This window comes from Haemaphysalis longicornis, unplaced genomic scaffold, assembly GCF_048455015.1.
Source record: "Haemaphysalis longicornis isolate Haplotype H1 unplaced genomic scaffold, Haemaphysalis longicornis Haplotype H1 scaffold_13, whole genome shotgun sequence".
Lineage (NCBI taxonomy): Eukaryota > Metazoa > Arthropoda > Arachnida > Ixodida > Ixodidae > Haemaphysalis > Haemaphysalis longicornis.
In genome coordinates, this window is record NW_027526233.1 from 23,108,864 (window position 1) to 23,130,583 (window position 21,720).

The 21,720-nt window shown below is 47.6% G+C and overlaps 1 protein-coding gene across 1 annotated transcript in view; it reads left to right on the plus strand.

Annotated features, from left to right (window-relative positions):
• Nucleotides 1-295: 295 nt before the first annotated feature.
• LOC144163742 (uncharacterized) overlaps nt 296-21,720 on the plus strand; it is a 167,986-nt gene continuing 146,561 nt past the window's right edge. Inside the window, exons 1-2 of the mRNA XM_077694479.1 lie at nt 296-1,209; nt 2,227-2,343. Coding sequence (XP_077550605.1) covers nt 438-1,209; nt 2,227-2,343 — 889 coding nt within the window. The 5' untranslated portion in view covers nt 296-437. The remainder of the gene's footprint in view (nt 1,210-2,226; nt 2,344-21,720) is intronic.

A 21,720-nucleotide genomic window follows, 5' to 3' on the forward strand; every position in this document is an offset into this window, starting at 1 on the left:
GCCTATAAAAACGACAAACATATCTTCGCGTTTTGTGACTTTTTATCGTATATTACATGTAATTTTATTCGTATTTAACATTCAGGCTTTAAAGCCCACTGAGGTTTCTTGGTGTTTGCTATAATTAACTAATCAAAGAAAATTAACAATTTAGATTTTTTTTGTGCAGAAAAGAAGCTTTCCAAAATTTGTAGCGTGCCTAAGCGCGGCCATGAACGGATGTTAGTTTCTGTAGTGTCGTGCAATAGCACCAGGTGCCGCCACTCATCTGCGATCATCTGTAGACGCCAAGATGTGGCGCCACACTCGTTATAGTATGTATATATATAGGACAGACATCCTTCAATAAAGACTTCCGTTCGTCTGGGCTACGATGTGTGGTGTGGTGCATCCGTTCGGCCGCACCGTCCGGCCGACATAACAAACTGGCGACGAGGATGCTACCCGGAATTTCGCCGCCGCCGCCGTTCCTCGTTTCACCAGGCACGCCCGCCATCCCCTGGCCGCGATGGCTGCGCCTGTTCGAAAACTTCACGCTCGCCTCTGGAGCGTCTGAGCTATCGGCGGCCCGCCGCCGAGCCCTCCTTCTGCACTGCCTCGGACCTGAAGGACAACGAATTTTCGACGCCCTGCCACCGCCACCACCACCGAACGCCCCAGACCACCCGCCCGCGCATCCGAGTGCGGGAACCGCCCCCCTTCAGACGGTTACGCCTTCTGCAACCACCGCTGCAGTTGGAACAACAGAGATCAAACAAGCCGATGCCGAGCTCGCACAGCCACCGGACGAGTACGACGCAGCTGTTCAAGCCCTGGCTCGACACTTTTCCGCTACTTGCAACGTACGCGTCGAGCGACATCGCTTCCGTGACCGTCGTCAACTGCACGGTGAGCCGATATCGGAGTTTGCTCTTGCGCTTCGCGAACTGGCTTCGTCATGCAACTTCGCCGCGCAAGCGGATACAAATCTGTGCGACCAGTTCGTCGCCGGGGTCACGTGCCCGCGCCTACGGGAGCGGCTATTGCTCGAGGGTGACGCGCTCACGTTCGACCGCGCCGTGGAGATAGCGCTTCTTCGCGAGCAAGTGCAGCGCGAATCCGAAGCTCTCGGAACAGCCCCTGTGGATCGAGTAGTACCACAACATAACCGCGGACGCAACCCGGCAGGCCGTCGCAGACATGTACGCCAGTCCAGCAGTACCAACCGACGTAGTACGCCTAGCTCTTCGCGCTCCGGCTTCGTTCGTCCGCCTGCACCGGAGATTGCTAGCGCCGTCGTCCCGTACTCCGTAAACACAAACGTGTGCGGCAACTGCGGCGCACAAAACTGCCAGCCGTCAGCCTGTGCAGCCCGCGGTCGAGCCTGCTTCGCGTGCGGCCGCCGAGGCCACTTTCAACAGTACTGCCGAAATTCGCGTCGCGGACGTGGACGACGCCCGGCTCGAGTTGCCGAAATCGTTTCAGAGGAAGACGCTGAGAGTGTCGTGAACATTCTTACTGTTCACGCTGAGAAGCGTACGGGCGTCTACGTTGATGTCGGGGTTCAACCTGTTGCTCTGGCATCACGCCCGTGCATCATAACATTCTTAGTGGACACTGGCTCAGCTGTGTCGATAATGGGAGAACATAACTTTAGGAGCCGGTTCAGAGACCAAGTTGAGCTGAAAAAGTCGCAAATAACCTTGCTGGATTTTTCACGTCGGAAGATTCCTGTGCATGGCCAGTTCACCGCCCTCGTAACGTACAAATCAGAAACGGCTGTGGTAACGTTTCACGTTACACCAGGTGGAACATCACTCCTGGGTATTGATGCTGTAAAAGCTCTTGGTCTCCAGATTGTAGGCACAGAATTGCGCTGCCTTAATATGGCCGCTGAACCGAACGTCGACACAAAAGGCCCCAAAATGCTACGCCCCGAAATGCATTCGCAGGACACAAACAAGTTGTCTCCGCCCACCACGAAGCCACCACTGGGTCCACCCAAGTTTGGTATGCCTACTTCATTATGGGCCAAGTTCGGACACTTGTTTTCACCGGAGCTAGGACTTGCCAAAGGTGTACAGCATCGGGTCAAGCTCAAACAGTCGGTAGCTCCTGTCACGCAGAAGCTCAGACGCCTACCACTTTCAGTGCGAGAAGCAGTCAGCGACGAACTGAGGAACCTACTTTCTGCTGATGTCATTGAATGCGTAAATGCGTCAGAGTGGGTTTCCCCTATTGTTGCAGCTCGCAAGAAAGATGGCAGCATTCGTATCTGCGTGGACCTCCGTGAAGCTAACAAAGCTGTGGTGGTCGACAGCTTTCCCCTGCCACACACAGAAGAGTTGCTGCATGCCCTGAACGGTGCCCGTTACTTTTCTAAGTTGGATTTGGCCTCCGCATACTACCAGGTTCTGCTTCATCCAGACAGTAGAGATATTACAGCGTTCATAACGCACGATGGCCTTTTCCGATTTAAGAGAGTATGTTTCGGCCTAGCCTCAGCACCAGCAGCATTCCAGCAACTCATGACGTCAATTCTACAGGGATGCAAAGGCGTTCTCTGCTACCTGGACGACGTCATCATCTTCGGCAAGTCGGAGAAGGAGCACATGCGGAACTTAGAGGAAGTCCTGCAACGAATTTCACACGCTGGGCTCAAGCTAAATGACAAATGTGTTTTCAACACATCCGAACTCTCGTTTCTTGGTCACCGCGTTAGCCCCGAAGGAGTAGCACCCCTTCAGACCAAAGTTGACGCCATTGTTCACGCTGCCACCCCTACAGATGCTGGCAAGCTCCGGTCGTTCCTGGGACTAGTAGAATACTATGCTAGATTTGTTCCACGCCTAGCAGAGGAAGTGGAGCCCATGCGCAGACTTCTTCGTAAGGACACTCCTTTTAACTGGGACACTGCTGCTGAGAACAGTCTTACAAGAGTAAAGAGCCTCCTAGCCTCCCACAGGGTACTACAAATGTTCGATCCAGCACTTCCCGTCATTATAGCCACCGATGCATCCGCATATGGTTTAGGTGCAGTACTGCAACAAGTTGATGGTCGGCACATTCGAACTGTGGCATTCGCGTCACGAACATTGACGGAAGCAGAACGGAAGTACTCGACTGGTGAACGTGAGGCTCTAGCTTGCTTGTGGGCTCTAGAGAAATGGCATGTGTACCTATGGGGTCGTCCAGTTACTCTGCAAACGGATCACCAAGCTCTAGTAGCCCTGCTTTCTGCTCAAGGCACAGGACAGCGACCACTCCGCATAGCAAGATGGACTGCACGGTTACTGCGGTACAACTTCACGGTGCAGTACAGGCGTGGTGAGCACAACAAGGTAGCTGATGCCTTGTCCCGGCTACCTCTTCCAGACACTGAAGGTGGCCCCGAGTCAGAAGAAGAAATAGTGTCTCTCGTAATGTGTGTACATCACGATGAACTGAAGCATGCAACCGCGGAGGATAGCACTCTCCAAGACGTTGCCCGTTACGTACAGACATCGTGGCCGCCACGCAAAAACCTGGCACTTAACCTGACTCCCTACTATGAAGTCCGAAAGGAGTTGACAGTGGTTGATGGCATACTCTTGCGTACTGAGCGCATCGTAGTCCCCGCCAAGCTCACAGCCACTTTTGTCCAGCTGGCTCACGAATCGCACCCTGGTATCGTGAAAACCAAACAACGCCTACGAGAGAAGTATTGGTGGCCAGGGTTAGACAAACACGTTGAAACAACTATCCGCAGTTGTGCCATTTGTCAGAGCGCGGACAAAAGTGCCAAGAACTCGCCCACACCACTGCAGCCAATCCCTCTTCCTGACAAACCTTGGGACAAGATAGCTATTGACATTGTTGGTCCTTTCGAGCGTGCACCTACAGACTGCAGGTTCGCCATTTCAGTAGTTGACTATTTTTCGAAATGGCCAGAAGTGGCTTTTTGCGCTGATGTTACCTCCCACACGGTGACGAAGTTTCTACTCTCACTCTTCGCACGTGAGGGTTACCCGACAGAGATAGTGTCTGATCACGGCAGACAGTTCACATTGAGGGAATTTGAATCCTTCCTTGAAGACCGTGGAATCAGGCACATCTTTTCTGCCGTATACCACCCACAGGCAAATGGTCTAGTGGAAAGATTTAATCGTGTACTGAAGTCGTACATTCAACTGGCCCTGCTGGAGCAGCGTCCAGTGAAGGCAACTGTGACTGAATACTTAGGAGTATACAGAGCCACCCCTCACAGCACCACCGGTCTCTCACCGGCCGTTCTTCTACATGGCCGACACATGAGAACATCGCTGGATGTGATTGGTCAGCCTACGGCCGACTTCAGCACAGATCCATCGCGGGAGATGAGCGTGCTCAGGAAAAGAGTCGCAGAGCATCAACGGAAGAGCAAGGCCTACGCTGATCAACGGCGAGCTGCTAGGGTCCCCAAGTTCCAAGTGGGCACCTACGTACGAGTGAAAAAACCAATTCCCGGACCAAAGGGCACTCCAAGTTATGGACCACCATTGAAAATCCTCAAAAGAATCGGCCGCTGGTCTTTCTATCTGGAAGACGGTCGAACCTGGAACGCTTCGCAGCTGTCAGCGGTACCAAAAGAGGCATCGCCAGAGCAAGAAACTAACGTAGACATCTCTGGCGCGCACGACATGCCCCCTTTGACAGACTGTCACAGGAGAGATGTACCATCGAAAACTTCGATCACTACGCCTGCTGATCCGCATCAAACGCAGGAAGCGAGTTCCGCTGATCAACTTGCGTCTCCTTCACGCCCGGTACCACTACCCGTGCCGCCGAGCCCACCACAGCCGCAAGGTTCGCAACCGCATAGCCTGGCTTCAGGCTCTCGCACGGAGGAGTGCAGTGTACCGGTAGAGGGCAATGGACGCGATGCCGAGCCACCGCCTGACCGGCCAAGGAGAAATCGCAGACCTCCAGTGCGCTTCCAAGATTACGTGCAGTGATTTGACAGCAGTGAGTGTTCACACAGATAGTGACTGTTTTGTGATTTCTGTGTACAGATAGTGACTGTTTTGTGATTTCTGTGTACAGACAGTGACTGTTTTGTGATTTCTGTGTACAGACAGTGACTGCAATTGTGATTGCTTTGTGCGGACTGGACTTTCTAATGATTCATACGTTTCTTCCCAGGGAGGGAAAGATGTAGTGTCGTGCAATAGCACCAGGTGCCGCCACTCATCTGCGATCATCTGTAGACGCCAAGATGTGGCGCCACACTCGTTATAGTATGTATATATATAGGACAGACATCCTTCAATAAAGACTTCCGTTCGTCTGGGCTACGATGTGTGGTGTGGTGCATCCGTTCGGCCGCACCGTCCGGCCGACATAACAGTTTCGATTAAGAACATCATTTTCTCCCGTCGACCAGAGAAGTCACACATAGCAGGAATCAGGCAAGACAGAGATGTCAACAAAATCTTCCCTACGGAGACTGCGTTTAGCCCGTTCTACATGGAGCGAATTTCGCCTGCGAATCCGCTGAAACGAACATTCGCACTTGCGAAGTTCGCAATGCCTGGAATTGTCGTCTACATTGGGCCTGCGAACTCCGCGATTTTCGCATTTCAGATGCGCCTTCTTTGCAGACTGAATTAGGTTTGCCACCAGCAAAGGTTGTTGTGATTTTAACAAGGGTGGTTTTATTTAGTTTCTGGGTAAGTTGTTTCTGCCTGTATTGCGGTAAATATAAGCTTATTTGCGGTTTTATAAAAGAATCGCCAATTCTTTATCAATATACGCTCACACAGCAGAAAAGACAAACGTTTTGGTGTGCCCGCGCTTTTGTCGCGCTCATACAAGCAACGCCATCTGGTTTCCAAGCGTGCAAGTAGTGCCGAGCTGTGCTCCTATTGGCTGCAGTTCCGGCCCCTCTACGCCGCACACGCCGCACGAGCGGCGTTTGCTCGACCGCTTCAAATGTTTGGTACTTTGCCGCAGTAAAAAAAAAGGTGGTTTTGCCGCACTAGCGGCGCCGCATCAGCGAATTCGCAGGCGAAATCGCTTTATGTAGTAAGGGCTTTACACGCACCCGGAAAAAGAAAAACATTGTGGATGTTTTTGTGATCTTCGGGGAAAGCTACCTATTACTTTCCTCCACAGGATATTGGCCATGTCGGTGCCCAAAGAAATGTAGAAAATAGCTCAATGTACTACACATTTATGCCCGATCAGTGCCCCCAAAACGAGACGACATTTCTTCGCTGATAATTTTCCTGCAAACTTCTATTGGACATGCTAATCTTTAGGGAAGATGGTGCAACAACCACGCGTAATTTCATGTCACATGTGTTTACGCCTTTGTACCTGAATCATCCAAAAAGTAGAGGAGGTGGTTTTGCTATTCATGATGCAATCTGTGCCTGTGAATATAATGTAATGTTAATTTAATAGTTAACAGCTCAAGCGGCATCCAGATTTTAAACAGCCCAAGGAAAAAGGGTGGTTTAAAAACAGATAATTCACAATACAACACATTCGTGTCATCAATGAAGTATAAGACGATTCCGCAGTGCCTATTAACCCCTTTTCAGTACATTTATAGGCAACAAAAAAGGGGTTAAACCGGGAATAATTCGAATACGCACTAATGAAGCTTATTTGTTACAAAGTTGGAGCGGTGGTAATCATCTGTACCTTTTCTACCTTCCTTGGTAATCCCTTTTGGTTCGTGCTCCATACAGAATTTGCGTATTTTAATACTCGCCTTAAAAATGTGTTGTAGGCCACCTCTTTGATTTCATTTATCGCGTTTGACAGTTTCCGCCTAATACAAACATTTCATCATGCATATTGAATATATATTTAATTATAAATACACCAGTCTTGATTATTGTGTGCAAGGAATGCATCTCAGAACCTGAAAATTATATCACTAGAACGTAGAAGTCAAAAGCAAAATGAGGAAACAATACTTTGTAATCTAATTGCAATTAAAAGTAGCTATGGATGAGTGCGTACACTTTTAAGGTAAGTGTAGTTCCCTTTTTCATAGGAACCGGTAAAGCACGACAGGCAAATTTGCCTTCACACGAGCAATTGAATGGTTACTGTGCGTCGATGCGAACTTGCAGGTCGCTTTTTTATTTAGTCGGTATGGCACCATTATCCTCATCAACGTTAGACACAGCATAGCACGCGCCGGAGCATTGCGTAAATCTGACTGAAATGACAGGTGCTCGCAAACCAGCCATGAAAACAAAACCAAGCGGGTTGTGAGCAAATCGCTTTGTGAAAACACATTCCGCTGCAGCGAAAGGAGCAGCGCACCGTCTTACGAACGCGATATCCGCAAGTCGGCTTCTACGCAGCTTGCTTGCGCTTCCCCCGTACGCGTAAGTTCTGCCACGGAGGCGCCAACTGTCGGCGCTCTTTGGCGTCACGATGCACTACTTCGCTTCGCCTCTCCTAGATGGCTGTAGCATCTGATAATAAGGATATACGGCGCGTTTGTTATAAAGTACGGATATAAGGCGTCTGTTCATAGCCCAGTCTGGAGCGTGTTTCGTACCTCCGGTTGCGGCGAAAAAGTTCGTGGCTACAATTCCGTCGCCGCCACGTCAATCCAAGTTTGTCTGGCGATGTCATTTGCGTGACGGATACGACGCCGAAAGATATTGAAGTACCCCGGCGTAAAACACTTTCGTGTTAAAAGGCTGTGACTAGAATTTAGATCGCCCTGTGGTAAAACATAGACCTACAATTTTCTTCCTTTATATGCAGCCGTAGGGACTCACAAATATCAATGCCTTCTAAAATGTCCACGCAAACAAACAAAAGTGCTAAACAGCATGCTTACTTTTTGATGTCAGTTATTGGCCTGAGGCCGGATAAATAAATTGTATTTCCTTATATTTATTATTTATTTTTAAATTTTAAAATTTGAATTATGTTTAGTTACGAAAAGAGCTATTTCAGTCGTATGCATATGGCTTTTGTAAAGCCCGTGAAATGCATTTTTCAGCAGAGCTTTGTTTGGTTACGCTACAAGTGTTTTTGATCTCCATGCCCCAAAGCTGTCTGCTGAGCCAGAGGTCGCTGGTTCAATTCCCGGCCACAGCGGCCGCTTTTCTGGTGGAGGCGAAAAGCAAAAACGACCGTGTGTAGGCCATTTTGGTGCACGTTAGAGATGCCCGGGGGGTCAAAATTAATCCGGAGCCCTACACGTCAACGCACGTCATCGCCAGCGTTGCGTCGGCGCGCCAAACCTTACAGTCGATCACAAAGCTCTCAAAGCAGAGCTTTGAGAAATTAAGAGAAAGGTTCAGCAAAGCAGTAGGCGCGAAGTGCGTCGCAGCAGGTATAAAGCACACTATGGTATTATATGAATTAAGGTGGTTGAAACTGTCGAATACTGTATTCAAAACAATTCTTGTGAATGGCAGTCATTATGACGTATTGCATTCGGTTAGAGTATTTTGGGCTTTGCAGGAAAACGTTAGGACATGCTGAAAACGAATATTGTAAATTTAAACTAAATAAGAAGAAAGAAGGGATCAGTAGATTGATGTGTAGTATTATTGACAAGGTGCATTTATGGTAGAACAAGGTTCATATAGCATTAAGATGTGTTAAAGAGGATAACGCTAGATTCGGATGGACTGGCCGATTAGACCAGACGTTGGATGGATGGATGGGTGAACCAGTGTACGGACGCACGGCAGAAGGACGGTTGGACGGACGCGGGGGCTATTTGATGAAAAGAAATAAGGAAGCAAAATGAAACGAATGTATAAATAAAAAAATAAGGGAAGAACAATATAAATAAAGAAAGAAAGAAAGAAGGAAAGAAAAAGAAAGAAAGAAAGAAAAAGAAAGAAAGAAAGAAAGAAAGAAAGAAAGAAAGAAAGAAAGAAAGAAAGAAAGAAAGAAAGAAATGGGTGGCCAAAAAAATTTAGGATAAGGTTGAACTAACATTCTGTGTCTAGAGGCGCGAGGTAGTTTTATACCACGCTTCCAACTAGTGTGGAGATATTGAGCAAGAAGTTCACAATTGAGACGATACCAATAACGTGGTCAGTTCAAGCTCGGATGATTGAACGGACTGTTTGTATACAGGGCGCGGCGTTATAAACGCTTCACCCACATAGTAATCATGGTTTTGACGTCCTTTTATATTTGTAAAGGTAAACAAAATCATAGAGACCTGGGAATCAGAGACGAATTTTTCATCACGGCTTTTCAGTCCTGATAAAAATTCAGTACGGAGTGTAAAAATGCAGTGCGGAGAGAAGTTAGCCGTATTCGATTTCCACGAAGTGCTCCGCCATAACACGTTTTTGACATATCACGCACGCACGCGAACACGCAAACACACGAACTCACGCGGCACGCGCACTCACGCACCTGCAAGAACACGCTCGCATGTACACACGCACGCATGCGCACACGCACGCACAGATGCACAATTGCTGGTCACGTGTACGTTAAAAATACAGTAACAAAAATACAGGCACATTTTCTAATATTGAGATATACGTTATAGTAAAACTGCACTAAAGAGAAGGACACGGACGAGAACGACACGGAGGGGGAAAAAGCGCTAACAGTAAAATCGACCTGGTTATTGGGCAGTGTCCGCAGTCCAGGAAAAAAGGAGCATGAGTACATTTGTTCGATTCATAGAGCCGCATCGCGCGCGGCTAAGATTGGTTCTTTACTCCTGAAAGAGTTGGAAAACAATAAAGAGCTGCCTGGGCATGTTCATCAGTTCTGATTCTTTTTATGATGGGCACCAGAACTTGTACGGTTTATTGCGTACCGCAGCGAGCATATCAAGCCTTGAACACTGTAATCATGTCATTATTAGTCAGTTCGTTATGATAACGATGGTTACGATAGAAATTTGTGGCACAAAAAGCGCCTTCGAGTACTCTGAACAACGCTGCCTGCGCCATTTCTCATTTACCGTCTTGTTGTATTAGCATGTGAATTAACACCGCACGCTGCTGACATGCACCTTCTTCCCCGGAGCTGATACGAAATCCTATTTTTGGAAAAGGTACTGTATGCCTTACAGCCCGAAGAAAGTATCTACGAGAACTTTGCGGGCCTCCAAAACATACCCGATCCTCCTAATAAGAAACTTGATAGGTCGCAGAAAACTTAAGGCGTCGGACACACAAAACATGGAACTGATACACGTCAACAACCACAAAAGAAACAGAATAACGCTGTTTTTTTTTTTTCAATCTGTGCGATACCCGCGTATGGGCCCGCTGCTTGGTATATAGAATCGACTGTTGAGTCTTCATAGGAGCATCTCAAAAACACTTAGGGGAGCCTACGCATTTCGATGGTTTATCGACGAGCTCTGAGCAGTGAACTTCCCAAATAAGTTGTAATGGTGGAGATAAACACGGGGGGGTGCAATGGTTTGCGGTAAAGGAAACGGAGTGGAAGTGCACTAGCAAACACGACCATCTTGGCGATGCTCTTTAGAGAGTTTTCTGCTCTGTCCTCGTGAATTGTAAAGCTGTGCCGGATACAGCTTTAAATTATCCAGAAGTGTCAGAAGCTGTCAACATAACTGAATTGCTCGAACTACGTTTTTAATCGCACTACAGCATCAAAGCTGGCAATTTCTAGCACATACACTGTTGCCCAATCCCCGCCCATACAAACACACACAAGCGGAGTGTGGCGGACGACAGCGGCGCCAGTCCCTAAGCTGAAGTCAGAAGCTGAGTGGCCCCACTCAAACACCTCACCGCGAATACTGGGAGGTGTCTTTTTATAGACTGAGACCCTGCACTGCCAATGTCTAACATGGCCTATAATTTATAGCGTCATGACACCGGTATGATTGTTCGCATCTATCTTATTTACAGGAAAAAGAATACATGCCTGTGGATACTGCACTGCCTGCGGTGACGCTTTCGTTTGCTGAATGGCAGGAGCGCTCTTATATTTTGCACAAAAATATTGTTGCCGTTTTGCTACAAAAAAGTTTTACAAAATACATGCTTTCCTGGCAAACATTTATTTTGCTACATTCTTTATAATGAACATTCGGAGCCCCTTTTACCATATAGTTTTAGTGTCCATCAGGTGGTCAGATTGGAAGCGTAACCTAACAGAAAATCCGAACCAAATCTGCATTTTAGGCTGGAACAGGAACCAAAGCCAACCCGTAACATTTTCAAACTGAACCGGACCTGGAACGAATTGACGGAACCGTTCCGAACCGGTTCCCGGAGCAGTTCTATACGCTCTAGATTTACAGCAGAGTAGTCTCGTAAGGAGATGTTCTCCAAGCATTGCACAGAAAAAGAGAGACTGCCCAATGATAATGAGCCAGCCTCGTCTGTCCAGGTTGTGCAAATCCTCCTATAACCATGATAGCTCCTAATCAACCAGTTGCCTTTTAACAAGTTATGGCCCTATTGAATCTGATTATAAAAAAGAGACGGTTGAATCTTCCTTTGGTTTAAAAATAAGTAATTTCAGATCGTATATCCCGAGGGAACATATGATTACCTTTTTTTATGGTTTCTATGCGCATGATATTTATTATTGTGGAACGCTTAGAATGTGTTGGAAATGTTGGTCCGTCCTTCTTGAAATGGCTTTTGGATACATAATGAACAGCAAGTTCATGCCTTCCACTTATTCTGTTGGATAAACCTTTATACACAAAAAGTACTCAGGCACAAACACTAGAACTCCACTGCACCACAGTGCAGTGCAGTGCAGTGCAGTCCCTGTGCAGTGACTTCGTGTCCTTTGTTTACTGTTCCAAGGAAGCATGAGAATTGAAAAAACGAAAACATTTGTCGCCTTGTTAGCTGTACTTTTAAAAGAGAAGCGATAGCATTTTGGTGTCACCTCGAAACTGCTGAACCTTTAATATCAGGAGTGCATGCATTAAACCCGATTAATTCGAGTTATCGTGTAGACTGGGCTGTATAAGTGAGTCAAGTAGGTGCGGAATGTGGATTATTAGGACTGGAGTGTTGATCAATTTGGATTAGATAGATTATCGATTATCGCAAAGAGACACCGATGACCAAATTAAGGACACACTATATCAATACCTCCGCCTACCGAGAACGCGGGTATAGCACTGTTCCGCGTGTGTTTTCTAAAATAGGAGAATGAATAGCGAAAACCGGAAGACATGTGTTTCCACTCCTGGCTATAGCGCGCAACATGTACCGGTGGTGGTGAAAATAGTATGAGAAAAAAAATTCACAATACACCTTCACAGGTTTATAAAAAAATTAACTGGAAGTTTTGTAGCGTTATGATCGAACGTCGGTGAACAAAAAGGCTAGAAAAAAATATGCGAGCCCAGCCAATACATCACGCGGCGAGTTCAAACGCCCAAAAGTTCTTTTAGGTTTTGGTGCAATACTCGGCAAGATAATTGTGCGACCCTTGTATAGTACGTTGCGGGTAGCCTCATTTACTATGACTCTTTGCGTGCTTTGGTTGCGCTAATAAACATGGGAAGGAATATTTTGGCTGTGGTCAGTATTTCGAACGGTACGCAACGCCTCGCGTACCGTCTTCCCTAGCATCCACAGATTGGCAGCTACTCGTCGAAACTTGAGGCGGTTCTGTTAGGCGAAGAGACGTGCGGGGATGACCTACGCACGAAAGGTTGTTTCGACCACAACACGCAAACTTTCGCGTGGCTTAAAAAACACAATCCGTTTTTCTTAAAGACAGCGTGAATACTGATTCGGCGTACCACGAAGAAACTTTTTGCTGAGTGACCCGGAGGGGCGAAGGACGTCGCATTTCGGGAAAGGAGGAAACAGATGGTACTTTTTAGCATTGTACACGTTTGCTTCTATTCAATTGTACATCACCGATGCCGTGCTTGCCTGCAGTTTATCGTGACGCAAAAGGGGGCTGCAGCAGCCACTGTTTTCTTCATAGAAACAATGCTAGGGAATTGAGGAAGGGAAATGCGTCGTTTGGTTAGCGATTTCTTTACAATAATGGCATCTTTCGGTACCTAATCATCACTAAACCGGCTATGGGAAGGTGAGATTTCAGTTTGAAAGAACGTGCTAGTTGCTTCCAGGGTCAGTTTACGTGGATGGCCAACGTACGTACGTGGCCCACGTCGACATTTCAAGGGTCTTTAGAATTTGCAAAGTTGGCGGCGCGTGCTCCCGCTTGACCAGTCAATTTATTTTGGCGCAATAAATCGGAAAGTTTTTATGTTACGACGACAAAAATGATATAAAATGTCTTTACGCACATGTGCTGCCTGGTGGTATTCATCCAAGGCATTTATGAACAAGTATTTACATGGGGAAGACTTTTGGAAGTAACGTAAGAAAGAAAACGACGGAAGATGAACTGGTCTGATGGGAAGAAATTGCTCAAAGCCTTCCCTTTTCTTGTACTACCGGTCTGCAGCCTTACAATACCCCAGCCTCTGCATGGGACTTCACTAAGGTACTATCTCTACAATAGAATGCAATCGCTGTCATCTATTGCTGAAGCCTTATAAGCAAATTTATTTGCCCGTGTCCCCTATAGCTGGTGGAAAGTGGGTAAAATTAAATCCTTCTAACGGCCACCTGTCACACATGACTTGTGGTGGAAGACGCCTACACCGCAGAGGTTTCGCATTCCAGCACTGCTAAGGCATTCACGAAAAGTAAAAGCGCAGTTGTCACTTACCCAATTGAGCGAAAATAGTGTGCGTGCGTGCGCGCGCTTGTGTTCATGCGTGGGTGTGCGTGGGCATGCGTGTTAGAGTTTGCGTGTTTTTGCGTACGTCCGTGAGGAGCGACATTTGGTGCTACCAATGGAAGTTCCCAGCCCGCCAAGAAAGATTCCCTCTTGATATTAGACTGCCTGCATTTATGCCTCATGGCAAAAAGATTCTGGCGAGCACACAGACTTGAGGAGATGCGGTCTGTCACGAGCCGGCCCATGGGGGGGGGGGGGGGGGGGCAGAGGGGGGGACTTTTGGCTGCAGCTTTGATACTCGGTGGTTCTAGTGCCGCTACACAGACACTCAATGGACACTCGATGTACACTCGATGGTACTAGCGTAACTAAACAGCGACACTCGTTGGCCCCGAATAACGTTGCTGGATTTACGGGTAGTCTGCATGATAGAGGAGCTGCCCTCCTGACAGAAAGGCTGCCCGCTTGTTAGAAGATTCTGGTGAGAATGCACGACTTGATGAACGGTAAAACGATCCTTATCCGGTCATCCAGATGGGGGAGGGCAGAATGTGGCACCGGGGAGCTGCCACTCGCCAGGAGGCTACGTGCCAGCATTCCCGATTATTGATGCGAGGAGAGTGCGGCTACGTAAAGCCATTGTCGTTGTTTGCCAACAACAAAACTACTGCGGGTTGATGAGCCAATAATAAATAAAATTTATATTTAGTATTGAAGGAAATTTTAATAAAAGTGTTGTAATCGTTACCTTTCTATGGAAACCATTTTAGAGTGCATTGCGCAGTTAACTTCGCCCATTGAAGTCTGCATTGTGACTCTGTCTATATACCGACATGAAAGAAAGGAGGAAACACAACGCTAAACGAGTGAATAAAAAAAAACACTACGGTTCTTTTTCCAACAAACAATTGGAAACGTCTGAACCAGTTCGAGCTGGTACAAACCGCGAAGGAAGGATGCTCAAGAACCCAACGTGGAACCAAACCCAAAAGGCTTGAGCCTGATTCCGATCCCGAACCTAGCGTGAACCGACCCCGAAAAAAGTCTGTCCCCACAGCATGCTGTCAACCCCAGGATGACTTTATAGACTCTGCAGTTGACTGGATGCGAAGAAGCTTTAACCAGTCCTTTGGAAGTACCACAGCCCCGTCAATGCAATCACGCTTAACCATTTCCACCCTGACGTCGTACATGACTTGAACCAAAACACTTCTACCACTTGGAGAACACAACCAAAACAGCTAGTTTATAGAGAAGTAGTTTTTCATGGATGCCTCTTTTATACATATCCCCATTTGTTGTTGAACTCTGAACCTAGAAAAGAACTTTGTAGTGAAAACCAGATTGATAAAATTAAAGCGCGATAAAGTAATGTAGTTGGATTTGCTTGCGCCACGCCATAGTCGCGTTTCCTCGGAACGCGCTGCCCCGGACTGGTTACGTCACCCCAATAATCAGCACATAGCATGAATTGCATTTTAAAGCGCTTGAAATCCGCCTCGAAACATTACCATTACGTTACGCGGGCGTCGCTAGAGCTCGTGTTTCCCGAGTTCATCTCAATCTAGGGCCTTCTGGAATAGCACCCTTGGCTGGTTGGGATGGACATTGTGTTTCTGGAGTTCTTGCGTACAATCGAGCGGAGGAGGTCTCGCAGGATGCTCTCGTTGACTGCAGACAGAACAGCAGTATTCACCAACGATGCTTTCTTTGAACAATGGTTGTGGCGGCATCAGTACTGGGGGGATCGTTCGATGGCAGTAGGGTAGCGCAACTTCTTGGGCTCAGATATGTGGGGGTCCCCGCTTCAAAAGAGGCGCGACGCGCTCAAACTGATTGAGCCAGTCCTCCACGTCTTCGAACAAGTCACCATGAAAGACTTCAGGCTCTCTGGGATGTTGGAAAGTCCCCTGTGAAGGCTGTCCTTGTTCTATTGGCGGTTCTTGACGAACATGACGAGCCGACGGCTTCTTCTCGGGAAAAGTGGAGAACTCAGGAGGGAGGGGTAGGAGTCGACGTCTGCTGCGATGAACCGGGGTGTAAACAGGTGCTGGCTTCTTGGGGCTTGATGCACGCGACGACGAGGAGTCGTAAGCAGAGGGTTTATGATACCCAGTATTTACCAGTGTAGCGAGGCACAAACTCACGACAAAGACGTTGGCCGTAAAATGAAAAACAGTTTTCCTAAAAGGCGACCTTGTCCCTCACAAAAACGAACGCCCTAGTGCCGCTGCCACCGAGTTCCGTCTCGCCTGCCGCGTGTCTCCCTTCGCCTTCTTCAGCACGTGAGGCGGTTGGATGGGCGCAGTTGGTTGGTTGGATGCTCCACAAGGCATAATTAATTTGGTCTTTGTGGGTGGGCCCGTGCAACAGGCCATGCCATGGCAATATTAACTGCCCTGTTTAAACTAGATTCAATTTTCTAGCGCTGGGAAACGGGAAGCCAAGGAAAGCTGGTACACTTTTGCGGTATGCTTTGTTGATGGTTTCGCTGTATCGGGATTTGGCGCGTTTAATTAGAAGTTCACTAGCGGGGCAATACGGTAATCACACAGGTCACCGGAAATAGGGGTGTACAGATAATTATTGTTTTAATTTGGCATGGCTGCTGCAATAACAGTACACGGTTTGAGTGCTGCAAAGAAGGCGGCCTCAGAGTGCGCGGGGTTGGGCGCTGAGTCGGGCGAGGAGACACCATGCGTTGTGAGCAGTACACACTACTTGGGAATGAGTCAGCAGCGTTGGAGTGGACAATAAAGGGGGCTGTAGTAAATGCTTGACCGTGCAACAACCAATGTGGGAAAGGCAGATGAGCAAATTTAATCTTACAAATACGTACTGTAAGTCGTCTACACCTCTAAACGGAATTGCTTGGCTGGGAATACCGTTATCGCAAACAATATCGCCGTTCTACACAGGAAATAGGGTCCCACTCAATTTGTTCAAAGTGCATTATTTTTTTTTCATACGCGAAAAATTGCCTACCCTACAACCAATGTGGGAAAGGCAGGTGAGCAAATCTCATCTTACAAATACAAACTGCAAGTCGTCTACACCTCTAAATGGAATTGCTTGGCTGGGAATACAATTATCGCAAACAATATCGGCGTTCTACAGAGGAAACGAGCTCCTACAGAATTTGTTCAAAGTGCAAGATTTTTTGTCATACGCGAAAAATTGTCTACGTTTGTTAGGTCGTCAGAGTTGATTCTGCTTGATGGCAGCCATTAGACCCCCAGCCTAAGAGCCGTAACCATGATTACGAAATTTTGGTTTAATTTTGGGAGATTTGCGCTGCCGAGCACGCTGTCGCGGGTTCGATTTCCGGCTGCGGTGGCCGCTTTTCTGATGGAGGCGTAAAGCGAAAACGCCCGTGCGTACAAGATTTCCGCGCACGTTGAAGATCCCCAGGTGGTCAAAATTGCTCCCAAGCCCTCCATTACGGCGCGCCTCATCACCTGCGCTGTGTCGGCGCGTTAAACCCTATAATGAAATCAAATCAATTAGGAGAGTCCACGTAGCCAGAGCAGCTTCGCCCATTGATCAGAAATTGGATGAAAAAATTGGTTTTTCTCAAGGCAGAAACATTTGTGCAAAAAAAGAATAATGCTGGCACAGTCGAAACAGCTGCGTTGACACAGTGTCAGCAAAGCTTGGCACTCAATGGCTTGTTTAGTAAATCATAACCACGTACATCTAGCTAACCTTGATGGCCCTCCAGTGGTCCGCGTGGATAGCTGAGAGCGTTTAGCTGAACCAAATGTACTTCTCTGCCGGAGAAACGAGAAAAATCTGTGGTGTAAAAACAGGTGAGAAAACCATTGGAGTTTGCGAGAACGGAACTAGCAGTGACACTGGTATTAGATAGTTTACGTTTGACGGTTTGCAGACAGTACTGTATGTTAGCAGAAATATCGGATAGGCTAGAAACCAGTGAAGAGTAGCAAGAGGTCCCGCGCATTCAAAGGACAACGACCGTGGGCGAGGAAAGGCAGATGTAGCTTATGGGAAAGTGCCACAGCGCAGTAGGTTAAGAAACAAAAAAAAATGGCTCCAATCTACGCTGTGAAGGTGCATGTAAAGCAATGCTTTGACCGACTCCCACAACAATGGTCCGTGTTACGTCACTTGAATTCCCACACATGGCTCTAAAATGAGTGAAACCATAGATTCTGCCAGCCGTTTCCCGGAATTTACGGGGGCGGCGTCCCGAACACAGCAGCAGCGTCACCCACAGCCTTGCTAGAGCGGTGGAAGCCGTTGCTGTAGCACGGGCGTCAGTCGGGAGAAAGCAAACGCAGAGGAGCGCCTTTCGAAGGGTGAGACAGCGGAACCTAGCCATCCTGATGAGCTCGCTTGGGGCTACACCACCACGTGACACAAGTGGAGGCACCCACACAATTCGGCATGTGAGCTAAGTGATTCCCATTTATACCGATTTAAACTACCTATTTTAGTATATTTGTGAAGCGCGCGGAAGCTGAGGGAAGTTTTATAATCACTATACATCACAACCGGTTGCTGCTTACGCCTTCTGTAATACGCGTTAAATCGCAATGAATTTGGCATTGACCTATTTAGAAAAACGGAGTGCATTCGTAGGAAACAGTGCGCAAAAGGAGGCGTTTCGTAGCGACCAGATGTCTGTATGTGTTTTGTACGTATTGTTTTCCCGCCCTGCAAACCAATCCTTAACGCATGTTTGCCGTACGACAACTTTATTCCGTCAGGTTGGGGTTACCCTGGAGGTGCAGTTGAACACGCTAATCAAGCAGTGAGAAGGCAGCGCGCAGTGGACGCGAAGCTGCGCCAAAAAAGGCCCAAAACAACCTCCGCTGAAACAGACGACAAAGCCGTACCGCCGACGCCGCCACCGGTTAGGTGGCACTTTTCCGCCGCGTACGCTTGGTAAATTCACTGCGCCATCTACAGTCTGCTCCGTGAATGAAACTTTCGCTCCCCTCCTCCCCCCCCCCCCCTTCGTCCGCTGCCACCTCCGCCGCGCTGGGAGTTTGGTGTTCCGCACGCCACGAAGAACCGTTGGCTGGTAGAGATAGAAAGTTCTGCTTGAAAAAGTGCGCCAGTAAACGTCAGCCCGCTCCCGCACATTACAAAAGTGGCTGCTGAAGCTGTCACCGTCACCGCCAAGAAGCTCGGCAGTATGTTCAACGAGAGCAGAACACGAGGCGTCGCTCGATCGACACATAGCTGAACGAACTTTTCAGCTGGCTGTTGCTGGAGATTGTCAAGTAACAGGAGTTCAAGCGTAGATCAACGAAAAGTGCCGCTAGACGCCCTTTTATGCAACCTTGCAAAGTTGTATCTTCCGTACTTTTTTTTTGTAAATTTTAATGGCGCTGTCAACTACCACTTCAACGGTTGGTTCCTTGAAGTCAGACTGCATTTCTATAATTGGAAAACACGCAGGTATAATGCGGTAAAGAATATATTCTTGGTCTAGAGAACTCCATCGCTAAGGAAATATTTTGGTTTCAAAACGCGCATTTAAATTTGCAGCCCTAATTTAAATATATTATTGTACGCAACGCAAAAATAACTGTGTACATAGTAATTAAATGGCACCTGCGTTTTTAAACAATAATCTGATATTGGTTATTACTGGTTTTGTAGGCGTAAGCAAACACTTTTCAGGATTTGCATTTTAAATTTTATTAAGTGTTCATTTTTACACTTGTAAAACAACTGTTCCATCGCTTTGAGCCTTTCTCTCATTGCACTTGGTGGCTACTGCTTAAAAGTGGAGTTCACTTTCCGGCCGACTTTGTAACATTGCTTGAACTGCTATACTCGAACGTGAGGGTTAGACTCCTTGTCAACGGACTATTAAGTAGTCCGTTCTCCGTCACCCGTGGGATAAGGCAGGGATGCCCCTTGTCGCCTCTGCTCTTTGTCATTTGTCTAGACCCGCTGCTCCGCCGTATCGATGCAAACACCGCCATCCGCGGCTTCCTGTTGCCACGTAGCCAGAGCCAAGTCAAGGTGTCTGCGTATGCGGACGATGTGTCCCTGTTCATTCGGGACGAGGACAGCTACCAAGCGTTTATGCGGCTATTTTATGAGTACGGTGAGCTGTCTGGAGCTCGACTGAACAGGGGCAAAAGTATGGCGGTGCGCTTCGGCACATTTGCATCTAGCCTAGCGGGCGATGTAGAATGGGTTACGGGTGTTCGAGTACTTGGTGTGGTTTTTCATTCCTCGGGTGAAGTGGCGCGTATTACGTGGAAGCGCCTCCTCGAGACAGCGGAGCAGTGTCTTGAGGTTGCGTCAAAGTTCAGACTTTCCCTCGCAGAGCGCAGCTACATAATTAAGTCGTCCGTCTCGGCGGCGCTTTTTTATGTAGCACACGTAGCGAAACCGCGCGCCATTTCACCCGTCAGCTCGCCACGAAGTTCGGGTCGTTCTTTTGGGCGGGCAAGACAGAAACAGTATCGCGTGCGCTGTTGAGACTGCCCAAGTCAATGGGTGGTGTCAGTCTGCCTTGCTTGCAAACCATGTGTAGCGTGCTGGCCGTACGCGCAGTGTTCGACTTTGTGGACTCAAATGAGTACCCAGGGAGGGCGCTTCTGCAGTACTTTCTGGGAACTTACCGATCAATGTTTTATGACGAACGCATTGCCGGTCCCTCTGCTGAGCAGTCACCGCCATTTTATGCCTATGTAGTCAAAACACTGAGGAACGTCCAGTCTACCTTGCCAAGCCTAAATTTCAGAGAAAGTACAGCAAGCGAATTGTGCGAAAAATTGTCAATAAACCAATTAGATAATCAGCAGACAGCAAGATCACGCGGTGTCCGTTGGCATCAGCTGACTTCGACGGGGCTTCCTTCTGATGTTAGGGATTTCGGATGGTTGCGTGGATGGCAAGTTCTTCCAACGTGTGACCGTCTGGCGAGATTCGGCATCGTGCGTTCCTCACGGTGCCCGCACTGCGGGCACACTGAAACATTGGAACATGCCTTGTTTCAGTGTCGTGTAGCGGTAACGTTTTGGACTTTGCTAAGGAGGTTGTTTGGTGTTACACTTAGAATGAGCACACGTTCAAATGACACATTGGTGAACTTCCTGATGTGTGCTGGGGCTTTTGTATTGTGGCGAAATCGTGGTGCCGCGTGTCTTCGCGCCCGACCGCAACGGGCGATGTTTCCATTGTTGTGGCGTGTGCTGTCAATCCTTATGAGTCACTTGGAAAATGAGTTGGCAGTTCTAGGCGAAGAAGCCTTCCTGTTACGCTGGTCCACGCGTTTCATAGTGGCCAGGAACAACATCCTGAGCATCACTATTGTGCCGTATTGACTTTCAACGAGTTTATGAACTCTTTCTGGGAACGCATGTGAACTTTTTATGGATTGATTTCTGAGTAGCTTGTTTTACCACCATAGACATTTGTCGTGCAAAGTGTTGACTGCCCGGAGTATTTGGAAACTGATTGGATTTTGTTTTTCTTTCGGGCAGCGCTGTTACCACTAGTCGCTGCGTGCTGATATGTGGTTTTATAATAAATTCTCTTCTCACACTTGTAGGATTGCTGTTGGAGCTCCCTTGAAGACGATGTTACTGTACTGTACTTTTCTTCTGTATTACACATTTAGTTTGCTATGTTTCCTTACGTTTCTAACTTTTGTATGGCTGTAAGACGAGCCCGTTGGAAATACCTGCTGGTGAAAAAGCTCTCGAAACCTTGTTTACCCGGAGAAGGCTGTTCCGACCGCTGAATTCGGAAGAAACAATCGACTGACCATTAATTTATTGTTCCAGATAGTGCCTACCGTTTAGAGGATATCGCAGGACTGAACGCACAGATCCCATGCACCGCGGAGTTTAACAGGGTTAAAATAGGAAATATGTAGTACGTAAAGTGATAACGTAAGTACAACTTTTATCATAAGCTTTTAAGATACGGTAAGCCATAGTGAAGGTCGCAGATACGAATACTGCATGTTAAGAGAAACGTTGCCCTACCCCGCACAATTCCAAATGTTCGCGGAACAGAAACGTCCGCTCATAATTGAAAAACATTTTTTTGCAATCCTGAAACGCG